At 47.1% G+C, this 12,802-nt stretch overlaps 1 protein-coding gene and 1 long non-coding RNA gene across 5 annotated transcripts in view; one reads left to right on the forward strand and one right to left on the reverse strand.

The window, feature by feature from the left end:
• MEIS1 (Meis homeobox 1) overlaps positions 1 to 9,189 on the reverse strand; it is a 140,400-nt gene extending 131,211 nt beyond the window's left edge. Inside the window, exons 1-6 of one of the 4 annotated variants that reach the window (XM_017522123.2) lie at positions 8,451 to 9,189; positions 6,343 to 6,569; positions 4,336 to 4,477; positions 3,712 to 3,762; positions 2,865 to 2,915; positions 1,287 to 1,433 (exon numbers count right to left, since the gene is read on the reverse strand). In XM_017522123.2, the coding sequence (XP_017377612.1) occupies positions 1,287 to 1,433; positions 2,865 to 2,915; positions 3,712 to 3,762; positions 4,336 to 4,477; positions 6,343 to 6,569; positions 8,451 to 8,462 (630 nt within the window). In that variant the 5' untranslated portion in view covers positions 8,463 to 9,189. Of the gene's footprint in view, positions 1 to 1,286; positions 1,434 to 2,864; positions 2,916 to 3,711; positions 3,763 to 4,335; positions 4,478 to 4,653; positions 5,425 to 6,342; positions 6,570 to 8,450 lie in introns of those variants that run through there. The other 3 variants (XM_017522125.2, XM_037736166.1, XM_037736165.1) reach the window with 3 other exon arrangements.
• LOC119470130 lies at positions 3,936 to 4,782 on the forward strand. Its single transcript, XR_005199003.1, has 2 exons — positions 3,936 to 4,108; positions 4,642 to 4,782. It is a non-coding gene; the product is annotated as an uncharacterized LOC119470130 (long non-coding RNA).
• Positions 9,190 to 12,802: the final 3,613 nt, after the last annotated feature.

Genomic DNA, 12,802 nt, shown 5'->3' on the forward strand with positions numbered 1-12,802 from the left:
AAGACAGCCCCTGGCCAACAGAGATCATGGCAGAGCTTGCAGAGCAGCTGGTCTTTGGCTTAACAAAGGCAGGCTGATCTCTTCCCCCAAGTCTGGACTCACGTGCCAAGTCAGAAAGAGACACAACTCTGGGCCTTCACTTATATATGAGGGAAGGATGGGAGGGTGCGGAGCAGGCCGGCTACCCAAATCTCTAAGACGCCTTGCACCAATTCGCAACAGAACTGTCCTGAGCCCTGCTTCGTCTCACTCACTCCACACGTTTTCACTTTCATTGCATTTTTGCAACTCCTTTGGACCAATCCAGAAATACAGCCACAGGAGAGAGAGAGAGAGGCACACTGGGAGCAAACGGTGGTGTTGGGGTGACAGAGAGAGAAATCCCCACAGCAACTCCAAATAAAAGTCGTCCCCACTTAGAAATGCATCGGAAGAAGGGCCTGGAGGGAGGACAGGAGAGGAGGGGGCGAAGCAAGCCAAGGACTTCAGTGGAGAGCAAAGGAGGTGCGAGGTCCCCCACCCTCCTCACCCAGGGAGCCGTCGGGTACCCCTGATGCTGACATGTCCACAAGCTGCCAACCCAGAGGTCCCAGAGCACATACCAGCTGGAGGATGAGTGGAAAGAAGGAGGAAAAAAGTCCATATTTATCTGTTTTTATAACCTCGGCCTGGTCTTATTTTTTCTATTAAGTACAATAAAATGGGTGAGCTTGCAGTGAACACCACACAAAGCAATGTTCAGTGAGGTCTAGAAGCGTTCGGCCGAGGAAAACTGACAAGACAGGCTAATGAACCGTATAGACAGGGAGAAAATAGCCAGCATTTGCTAGATTTCAAATCCTCGCTGTCTCCCTTAGACCACCTATCTTGGATTTATTCCTAATAAAATAAGAAATAAGCAGACCCTACACTTTTCTTTTCTCGAAGATAGAAGGGGGGAAAATGCTCCGGAACAAAGCCCCTACAATCAGAGGCGGTCACTGGCAGTTAACACTCCCATTATTATAGAGGGTAAATAAAATAAAGACAAAAATTAAAAGCGACAAGAAACAGGTCAAGTTTGCTAGCAAAGCTTTTACAAGCTCATCCCTCCAGGTCGAATCCCAGAGCCAGCCTTAATGAAGCAATAATAGCCACATTATTCAAAAATTTTCATTTCGATGGAAATGTATCTAAAAGGGACTTAATCATATGCAAATAATGAAAGGAGGTGGTAGTGACCCAGCAAGCAATATGCATACAGATTTTTTTTTTTCCCAGGGATGTTGAAATTGAAAAGCGCATACCTGGTCGGTTAGATTTGCTGATCTTGTTATATCTTCACTGTCTGATTTTGATCCTCCTTCTCTATCGTCTATCACCAAATCGATAGGCATTTTCCCTTTCAAACAGCTAATATACCGGTGGCAGAAATTGTCACATAATTCGTGTACCTACATTATGACAGAAATAAAAAAATGGGAATATAATCAGGAGTGCATAAATGACATTGACAAGTGCAATCCACCCCCCTTGTGAGATCCAAACTTCCAAATAGGGGAAACACAGGGCAATTGTCCTCCAGAGACCCCCAGACGCATCCAGAATTAGGAATAACTTTCTTTTCTTGCAAAATAGAGATATCCCAGAAAATTGACAGTGACAAGATGATTCACAGGCTACAACATATTCAACACCCGTGTTAAATTCATCTGCTCCTGGGGCTGTGGTCATTAGAGAGGTGACCTGTGTAGGTGACATTTAAGGTAAACTATTTAATTTCATCCAGTGACTTTATCATAAATCCCTTTCCAATGTGTCTAAGGAAAAAATGCATATGTCTGTATATATATACAGACATGCACATGTATATTCTCCAAAGGACCTGTACTGTGGCGGTATAGATTATGTGTCTGACAACCCAAGTCCTTATTATATTTGTAATTAAGGTTTTTATCTCTAAAGATCATATTTTAGAATAGTTTCTTAAAAAAAAATAGAAGGAAACCAAGTTGCCAGCACTCATGATATGAGAAAACATACAGCCACAAACCATATCAAATTATTATTATTATTACAAAAAGAAGAATGAATGCCTCAAAATATTTAGGTGTAGGTGCCCAGGTTTCCTACAGGGCCCAGGCATCACTGACATGCAAAAATTCACAAGAAACCCCAGTGTGCTTGCAATTTAATGTTAGTTTGAATTACAATGCATTAAGTTTTTATTGCTGAGATTTATAGAACAGCTAGCAAAATCATGTTATCCCACACCCTTTCTTGAGTGTGCAGGTGGGATGTGTGCAGGATTCACAGATTCAAGAAATTGACACAACTATCAACTCTGCTTTGTCTCTGCAAAATGTTTAATGTGCCTCCCCACCACCCTCCTCCAGACTCCTTCCCGCTCCTCCTTCTCCTCCCCTTCTGCCTCTCCCATGTGTCTGTCTGATCTGCTGCTGCTCTCACGACTGTCTTCCAGAAACTCACTACAACTGAACAAAACTTTTTTCTTCCTCAGAGGCAGCAAAGAAGAGGAGGAAGAGGATAATACCACAGAGGTATTAACCTGTGAAGCAACCTCACAGCGGCATTCTAAACATCAGCTGGAATGTACAGAATTGCAACTATTTACACAAAGCCAGCAAGTTATTAAGCATGAATACAAGGCTAGGGCGTTTGTGATCCCAGTTTTAGTGGCTGAAATTGTAATTAAACTGCGAAGAGAAATGGACGATAAGATTGGCCTTGACACTAATTACTAGAAAGAAAGACATTTATGCAAATGTCTCAGAAGCCTGAACTTCAGCCATCCCGAACTTCCCCCCTGTGTATTTAGGGGTAAGGGGTAAGTAAGTAAAAGGAAAAGAGGCTAGAGAAATTACCTTCTCTAATTCCAACAGATGAAACCTTAATACTTGTATGGCTTGAATCATCTGCAAAGATACAAAAACAATGAGCACCCCGTTCCTGGCTTGCAGAAAACTGGCTGTCACAGCTCTACTATGTCCAGCCCACCCCTCCCACCAGTAAATAGAGTTATTTTGATTTATGGCAATAACACTAAAACTTAATAGCAGCAACTGGGTACCATCTAGAGGTTTATATTTCTTAAGGAGAAAAAAATAGCTAAAACAACAACAAAGTATCTAAGTGGGGATCATAAACACTCTCTTCCCCCATAGCTCTCTCCTTTCTCAGTCCCACTGGCCCCACTCTACCTGATAAGGGCCACAATAGTGGACTAGACGTTTCTTTGGAAGAAGTGGATAAAAAAATATTCCAAATGGCCCTCAAATGGTGGCTTATCCCATTGCAAAGTTTCTGCTGCCTTCCTTACACCTTTCAGGCAAACTGGTTACTCGGGGGCTCTTGTCCGGTGGCTGCCCTCGTGATGGGACTTCAAGGGCTGGGAAGTCCGCAAAGTTTTAGCACACACGCTGACAGGCCGGGAGATAAATCCCCGCGCTGATTAGAGCTGCGCAGCCCGGCTGTCATAAAAAACAAAAGCTCGCGTTTCCCCGCGCCGGCTCGCCCAGCCCCTCTCGAGATGAATTTATTTCCCCGGGATCTTGTCCCGGACCATTTGTCCGTGGACAGAAACATTTGCAGCCAACCTGCAGGCACAAGAAGGCCGGTCTAGAAATCTCAGGGCTCTCAAAGCAAAGCTGAGGGAGCTGGAGGTGGGAGGTGGGGGGCCGAGGGGGGAGGGGAATAGGGGTCCGCTCTTACCAAGTTATCCAGTTCTGGATTAGAAGAAAATAGAGGTTTTTCTGCGCGAATCTAAATACAAGTGAGAAGGAGAGGGGAGAAGGAGGGAAGGGAAAAGAAAAAAAGAAAGAAAATTTTGAAATCTGGTCGCCTTCCTAGTTTCTTGCCTCATTACCCTGTTGGGGGCAGGATGTAACCCTCCGGGAGGGACCCGGTGACACCGAGTTCGTCCCCGCGCAGAAACACTTCAGTGTGAATTAAATAAGCTGAAAACAAGCCCAGAGCTCAGTCTTGCTTCTACTAGCAACTACGGTTTCTCGGGGAAGGCTGCTCAGCCCGCCAAGTCCACAGCAGTCACAACCGTGGTGTTCTCGATTATATTTTGCAGAGTGACCTCTCCGCGCTTGCTTTCTGGAGGGTGAGTGGGTATGCAGATGGGTGATTTTAAGTTATCTGCAAAGACACTCTTAGACAGAAGGAAAATCTGAGGTTGGAGGTAACACGCTTGGCTTAGGGCGGACTATGTGCTGGCTACTTTTGAAAGCGTGCCGTGTGTGTGTGTGTGTGTGTGTGTGTGTGTGTGTGTGTTGGGGACGGGGCGGGGGCTCTCTTTTTGTTTTACTTTTTAACATTTATTTTGCTGACCTGTTTGGCGAACACGGCTATATCTTCATTGAATGACTCTGACGAGCAGACGTCCCCGCCCGCCACCCCCGGCTCGCGGGGGGTACAAGTAGCTAATTCACATTTCTCAAAAATCAGTGCTAAGAGAGGGAAGAGGGGGTGTCTGCAAGAAAATACAACAGTCACAAACAACATAATGGTTAGTCCCCAGTGAGTGGAAAAAGGTGCCCAAGAAAAACAGCCGGAGGAGCAAGAGGAACAGACCCCCTCTCCGATTGTGTCATCTACTTTTCTCCTTTTCCTCACCCCCCCCACCCCCGCGCCCAGGTGACCGCTCACCTCCCCTTCCTCCTGGAGCCCTGATGTCGGAGGCCCTGAGCCATGGACGGTATCTGAGGATGGGTTTAGCATATATGGCCGGAGAAATTGGCAACATTTGCTACGAATAAAACCCCGGCGTTTCCAGCAGCCATTTTGAATTAAGTTTCCCACCCGACAAGCCCTAGTCCCCTCCACTGCACATCCAGGATCCGGTGGAGGAGAAAGACGCCAGGCGGAGGGGTAGGGAGGGCTGGTTCCAGTGGGTTCCTCCTAGGCGGCCCTGTGAAGCCCAGGCTCGGGGGATTCGGTGGCAGGCGCTCAGCTAACTTGGGGAAGGGACGTCCATGGCAGTGGGACCGACTGTCACCGGGCTACACCTACGGATCTCAACCCCAAGGCCCTCGGAGAGCCCGGAGGCTCCTCCTCAGCTCCTCGCACACTCCCCTCCCTTCGCGGATGGCCCCCACTGCCCCCCAAAGAAAGTTCCTTCAAATGTTCCTGCGGTAAAACCTTTCATTTTGTCTCTGCAAAGTGGCAAAGCAGCTAGTATTGCGAGGGGCCTAGTTGTCGTCGCTTGTCTCGGCCCATAAAAAAGAAAAAAATAAAAAAGAAAAAGAAAGAAAGAAAAGCTTCTTCTAATGCCCAAGGAGGTGTCTCAAGCCTTTTATTAGCTCTCACAGCCCAGCTGGGAATTTAACAATTTGGGGTCCCTTTCAAAGCTTCCCCAAATGTTCTGTCCCGGAGCCTAAACCACGCTGCAGACAGAGCGGTGGGATTTAAACAAGCCCATCGCATAAGGGATCAGAAAATAAAGCAAAAAGAAAATCTATTTTTTTCCAGCTGGGGAGGGTCAATGTGTCCTGATTAAAAAATAAATAAATAAATAGAAATCAAAGTTCCTGCAAAGTACAAAGAGGTCCCCGAATGTATCGGCACACAGTAGGCACAAGCGAGTTTCAAAGGATTCTACTAGCCCAGGGTCTAATTGCATGGCGGAGGAGATCAAGCAGTGTAAACCGCAGCCAGAAAACCTCCGAGGAAGAACGCCGGGAATTTTCTTATTTCCAAATCCTGCAGGTTTCACCTTTGAGCACAAAGTGCTAAAACATCTCGAAGTTTCTGAATGTGTGTAACAGTTCACAGCAAGCGCCTCTCCTTGACTTCAGTGGCAAATTCCCTAAATGCAAAACATGTTCCCCCTTGCTTGACCTGCAACTGTCCTGCATTGGTTTTATTGTGCAGTGGCAGAGCCAGCATAAGGCTGCTGAGTAAACTTAGCAAGTCAGAACAATCAGTGGCTTAAAAGAGATTTTCCCTTAAACTAAAAGTTTCGTTCCAACACAAAGGCGCCTACATTTAGAAACCCCTAACGCTCTCAGGCGAAAAAATCAAGCGAGGGAGGACTCTAGCCGCTGAGGGAGTCTGACAAGGGGACAAGGGACCTTTAGCCAACTTCTCCTGATCTGGGACCCCCTTGCAGGCAGTGCCATGGTGAAGCAGAGCACTGGGTGTGCACAGAGTGTGTATGGAGATGGAGGGCGTCGGGGATGGCAGGCCACCTCCCCAAATTCTCCATACAATGTGAAGGAAAAGTCACCAAAGATGTACCTCCAATCCAGAGAACTCTGACTTTCCTCTTATCAACGGCACAGGGAAAGAGGGAAGCATCGAGTCTCAACTACTTAACCTGCTGCCCATTGTACCTACCCATAAATGGCATCTTTATCTCTCTTTAAAGCGTCATTGACAGAGGAGCCCATGCTGGGGGCCATAGCGTTGGTATGAGCTGTGTGCGGGTACTGATGCGAGTGCAGAGGAGGCCCGTGGTTCAGGTGGTGGACCGGCTGCATGGACCTGGCTGCATGCGGGTCCCCATACATCGTGGAGGGGATGCCTACTCCATCCATGCCCCCGTAATGGGGTAGATCGTCGTACTGCATGACAAATAGGAGAGAAAGAAGGTTCAGAAGGCCAGGCGGGCAAATGGGAGAACCGCAAGGCACCGAGCTTATATAAGGTCAGTCCAGTTGGATCCTTCCACCCGGAATTCGGTGGCCTTGCGTCTCTAAAGCTGAGTTTTCTTATTTTACAAAAGAGATTTTTAAGTAAAAATGACAGAATTCTCAGTGAGACTCGCCTGGGATGAATGATCTTGCTCTAACTTATGTCCCTATCAACTAGTTCAGAAATTCAGGCTCCTTTGGCAAGGAAGGAAGGAAGGAAGAAAGGAGAGAAAGAGAAGCATTTTCTCGGGGGTGGAAGGTGAAACGAGCATGTCTCCGGAGGAAGAAATTCAAAATCACAATAATAAAACGTGCCGGAACAGTGCAGCAAACCTGCCTACTTTCACAGCCCCTTCACGTCAGGGGGAATTAAAAAAAAAAAAAAAAGTTACGATGGGAACAGCTACGCCAAGCACGTGAATTTAGACAGGCTTCTCATTTTATTTCCCTGCCAGCATGAGGTTAGGCAGTCCTGCAAGACACTGCATTTCTTTTGCTTTCCAAGACAAACTTTGCTAAATTATATAAAACTAACTGACCCCTTATACATGAAACTCAAAGAAGGGTAGCTTTTCCTGAATATCAGAGCTGAATTTAGAATTGAGCAATCCCCCCCCCCAAAGTTAAAGAAAATCTGCAGTTGAAGCAGCTAATGTTCTATTTTCTTATTTACTCTTATGAACTTTCTTTCCAGACGAGAAGTCAAGGAGGTAAATGTTACTCACCAGGTTTAAAGCAAATTCAAATGCAAATGAACAGAAAACCTATCTTCCTCTTGCAGAAAAAAACACAAAAACCAAAAAACCCAAACTACTTTCATATTGATTGTCATTATTTTGTGTGTGTGAAATTTAGCTATTTAGGTTTTTCTAATTGGTTCATTCCAGGCAAGTTATTTTCCCAAGATTTGGAGGCGCTGAGAGTGAAATGATTTTCAAAGAAAGGAGGAATTGCCACTTTCATCTCCTTAAAGCCAGAGGTGTGAAAAGAGTTTGGAAGAACGCTGACATTTGCCTGAACCAAAGGAGTAAAGAAAAATATGTCAGCCTGGTAACTTTCTTTTGCAAACAGGGCTTTGAGGGCCAGGACACAAATTATGCAGGAAGGCTTTTTGCAGACCCCCTTTCTTTTAAGAAACTACCTCAGTGGTTGTCATTGTCTCACTTTACTCTCACTGCATTTCCATTGAAAAAGAAATATGGGGAAATTAGTATTGCATTTTTAAAGTGAGTAACGGTGTGCTTAGTATCTAATTAGTACATGGCTTATCTAAGAAAAACTTGCAAAATATTGCCTTGAATACAAATCTATACAAATTGAAATTATAAAAAGATGAATGTTTTCTGATAAAAAAATTGGCTATACTATGACAAAGGTATTTGCTTTAAAAAGCTAAATACTTCTAGTGATATTAAAGATGAGCATAATCAATAACATATCTATCAGAAGTTTCCAGCTGCATATTTTAGTTTAAACATAACTTTTAAACTTCTGATCTATGAATATTCAAATTATAGCATTAGGTATCTAGCTTCTTTTTTTTTTTAAGCAGATGATTGTTTGAGCTTGCATTTTTATTTATATAGCTGCTAGTTAGGAATCTACAGATAAATTGATTCCTTTAATTAACAACTGCAAGTAACACACACAAGTCTACAAATGCATTGAATAAATCCTCTCGCTTTAGGCCACGGCTTTAGGAGCCTCAGTTTTAAAAAGAGAGAGAAAAAAGGAAACTTTTTAGTAGTGTCTTTCGGCCACGTTTCAATTTAATCTCACATTTGAGTTCTACAATTGTTTTTTAATACGTACCCTTTGCGCCATCGGCCTCTCTGGCTCCCTTCCTACTTCAACTTCTAATATATCCTCTTTAAGGCCAGTGTGAAAAGAAACAAATATGCAAACTCCCCCGGAAAAAAAAAAAAAAAATGACGACGAAAAATCCCTTAAAGTCTCCTGCAACGTGAGCTACTGGTCCCAGATCTTCGGTCTACGGGACCTGAAGCAAAGCGCCCGAGTCACTGAACATAAAAGCGCTCCGTTTCCAAGACAGCAGCGGGGGCAAAAAAAGCAGATCTTCTCTCCCCCAAAAATCAGTTTAAAAAAAAAAAAAAAAGAGCGCCCCTCAGAACCAACTACCAAATCTCATGGCTTTCTGCCACTCCAGCTGTCAATCACAGGCGAGGTTGTCAACGTGGTGAATGAATGATCATCCGCTCTGTCTTCTTCTGGTCAGAACACCTCAAATGTTAATATTCAAATGCACAAAGCCCTAGCGCTTGCTTCCCTTGAATCAGTTCTAATTTCTAATCAGTTTCTCTCTTCTCTCTCTCTTTCTTTCTCTCCCTCTCTCTCCCTCTTTGCAAGTGCTGCACTGGAGGGAGATTAGAGAAGGAGGGTTAAAAAAAATGTCTGTCTGAGTTTGTCTTAAAGGAGCCACGATCGATGCTGCCCGCTTGCAGTCCCCGTGCGTGTGTAAAGTGTGTGTTGCACAGGCGGAGAGGTGGATTCCGACCAGAATGCTAGAACCCGGAAGTAGTGGTGGCCATAACAGGTCGCGTCTTACACAATGCATTGGGCTGCAGCAAGTAGGCTCCTCGGCAGGGGTGGGTGCGCGAAGCGAGCTCCGGCCGCACTCGAGAGGCAGAGAGGCGCTCCATTAAATCGCAAGCCGAGACACAAACACCACACACCCAGCGCACACGCACACAAACGCAGGCAGTAGCCCGCAGCCGCCGGCTTTATTTTCAGTATTCTTTTCTCTCCCTCCCCCTGCAGACTTTCTCCCCAAAGCCCGCTCTCTTGAAATAAATTGGGAATCAACGCCCGGCAGGCAGAAGCGGGAGTTATTTTGCACAGGGCTCCGAGCCTAGACCTCATGACTTTCCTCGAAATTATTGAGGTCTGCCAGTGTTTTTCGGGGTAGGGGGTGATGCGCAAAGTACTGAATTCTCAGAACTAAACACTGCAAGGAGAAAAGTCAAACCGAGAGCGTGGAGGAGGAGAAGGAGGAGGAGGAGAAGCCGGGCTGGGAAAGCCTCTGCTAAGGAGTCCTGAGAACGTGGGGTGGAGGTGGCTCCGTCTTTCGGCAGACCCAGCTGAGAGGTTCCTTTGCTGTTCGAGGTGGACGCCGGGCCAGGGGGAAAAGGAAATACTCGCATTTTGTCACTTCGGGTCTAGACTTCCCCACCTCCTAACCCCAGCGGCTCCCAACCCCAACCCAGGCGTCCTGCGCGAAGTAGAGAGGAAGGGAGGGAACAATGAGCTGAGCGCCGGGATTGTGCCCCCCGTGCCTGTTTACAAACACCAAGCTATTTATGATCGCCGGAAAGCGAAACCCGGCGCGGGCTCTCAGCACCCCAGTCCTCGCGGGCGGAGCCCGGGCCGGGGAGCCGCGGGGAGGGAGGCGCTTTCTCCGACCCGCTGGAGGAGACGAGGCAGTGCGCCTAGGGCGCGGCGCGACGCTGCCGGAGTGCTAGTCTCGGTCTGCAGCCACCGCTGCCTTTGTCTTAGAAGCGCCGGGGAGCTCCAGCCTCTGTCTCTCTCGGGCCTGGAGAAGCCCCGCGCCCGCCCCCCCCGCAACCCAAGCTCTTTCTCCAGCGACGCCCTGCCCTCACCACCCCAGACATCCTTTCCCGCACTCGTCCTCCCCGTCCCTAACCTGGCTCGGCGAAACCTCCCAGTGCCAGAGAAAAAGAAATCCTCTGGAGCTGAGATTTCAGACAAAAGCTGCCCGTACCTACAACTCGGAGGCTCCAATCAGCCACTGTTTTTTGTTTTTTTTTTTAAACTTTAACACCTATTCACTGGGCTTTAATTTTTCCCTTTTATTCTCCCACTCTAAGCTTGTCCCTTGTGATTATATTTAGTGGCGTTATTTTCGTATTTATATTTCTGTCCGCTGGACTCGGATCTGCCGAGATGGCTCAGCCGCAGCAGCTCTTAACAGCGGCTGGAAACCTCACATCCCCAAGCAGGGCTCGCAGCTTGCTCCGCTCAGAGAAGATTTTTCCCCCTCCCTCCAGCTGAAGCGTCGCAGAAAACTCCCCCTGCGGTCGACTGGAAAATGAACTCACCCAAATCTCGGTAGGCAGCCGCGGAGGAGCTCTCGGCCAATCAGGAGGCGCCCCCGCCCAGGCAGCCGCGCATTGGCTGCGGGGAAAATCAATTATCAAATAATCGATCAGCAGGGAGCTTCGATCTGCGGGGAATGCAAACTGCCAGTCCCTATTCCCACCCTGAAGGTGGCCAAAAGGCTGACTCCCTCCAAGCAGCCGGCCCGTACCTCCATGGTCCCCACCCCCGACCCACTCGCCAGTAGCGGACTGAACCCTCACCCTCGAGTGAGTGTAGACAGGGGGGAAGAGTTTTGAGAAAGACTGGGGGGATCCTTTCATCCGGAGATTGTTTGGGAAAGGTTAGGAGCTCTAAAATGTATTGAAGCCAAATCTTAAGCGCAAAGTAAAAGATAATTTGCGTACGTCCGCGAGGTAGGGCTGGAGTTTCTATAGAGTGGGCTTCCGAGGAGCAGGGGACACAGGACGAGCATCATGAGAACAGAGGTCTGGAATGAGGTTCCACGGAGCGTCCGCAGTCTCCCTAGGCGACAACTATCGCTTCCTTTAGCACTCTGCAAAATTCAACGCGGGTTGATAGCCCCCAACCGTGGAGCGTTTCCACAAAGCCAGCAGATGAGCCTTCCCAGCCTCCTACATTGCACCCTTCCCCACCCCCCAACTCCGTACTGGCACCCGGTGTGCCCGAAGGGCTGACACACGTTCTTCCAAAACCTTCAGAAGCGTTTTGCCTTGAAGGAGCTCCGTGTTTGTTTGGGTTTTTTTTAAACCATCTCCAGGATCCCTTATTATTTCCCTCCTCTCTCTTTTTTCTTTCTCTCTGTTTCTCCCTCTCTTTTTTTCTGACACTCAAGTTTTAGGATCTTTTAGTTTTTTCCATCACGTACACGTGTAGTGTTTTCTTGCACAAACGCACTGAAACATCACTTGGGAGGTTAAGGCAGGCCCGCGAGTAAAAGCTGGGGACGGAGAGGGGTGGGCAGCCAGGTGCATTACCAGCGCCTTTATGTCCAGGCCTGCACTCTCCGCTCCGGCACCACAACCGGAACTTGGAAGCAGAATTTCAGGCCAAGACGGAGCCTCCCCGTCTCTGGAAGGCGATTTCTGTTTAATTTTTTGGAAACTGCTCTGGTTGGGCCAAGGTAGCACACTCCTTTTCCGATTAGGGAGTGGACTAAGCTGGGCCGGCAGCCTGCGACCCCTTCCCCGAACCCCAGCCGACTTCGGCGGTTACCTAAGCGCCTTCCGACGGCTGCCCGCGGGGGTGTGATCATCGTCCCAGCAGCAGGCCCGCCAGGCAACTGCGCGACTCGGGGGTAGGAGGGAGACGCGGGGGTAGGGGGTGGGAGTCAAACCAAACACCGACAGGACACACCTACGTTTACGATCCTTAAATGAACTGCTAGGGAAATTGTGTAAGCATAATTTAACTGAGAGAAATTTACTGCGAAATACACTTAGAAGACTGTGGTCTTTAACAGCCTTAGGGGTTCTTCGGCAAAGAGGTAACGGGGCTTAGAGTTAACACAATCCTACGGCCACGTTTTCAAATTTGGAAATGGTATACATACTTGACAACAGGATTTATTTTGTGCTTTCCGGTAATCTTTTTCTTTTGTTTTCTAGCACAGATGAAAAAAGAAGGTTCAGGTAAGTCATTCCTGCAAACATAACCAAAATCTTCAAAGTAGGAGGAAGACTAGACGATTGCATGCCTTAACCACGATGTGCCAAATTACCATAAAAATGTACTGTAAATTACCTACACACACATTTCCTTAAAGGATGAGATAGTTTGAGTTTGTGGACTTAAAATCAACTCAGTAGTTTTGAAAAGCGTCCCCCTGCTCCCTCCACACACTCGCTGCATTTTTAACTGTGAACCTAATGTAACTTCTAGGCCTTTATACGATTAATTCTGAACAATCAAGGGACTAAAACACTTTTACAATGTAATTACAGTAGTACAAATTGTTTGCCCAAACCTCATTCTGGATAAGGATTTTACAATTAGCAAACAATTATTACAGTTGGGGCTTGCTGAGAGAAATTGTACAGAGGACGTCTAGAGTTGCGATATAGTAGCCA

This window comes from Cebus imitator, unplaced genomic scaffold, assembly GCF_001604975.1.
Source record: "Cebus imitator isolate Cc_AM_T3 unplaced genomic scaffold, Cebus_imitator-1.0 Scaffold23, whole genome shotgun sequence".
NCBI lineage: Eukaryota > Metazoa > Chordata > Mammalia > Primates > Cebidae > Cebus > Cebus imitator.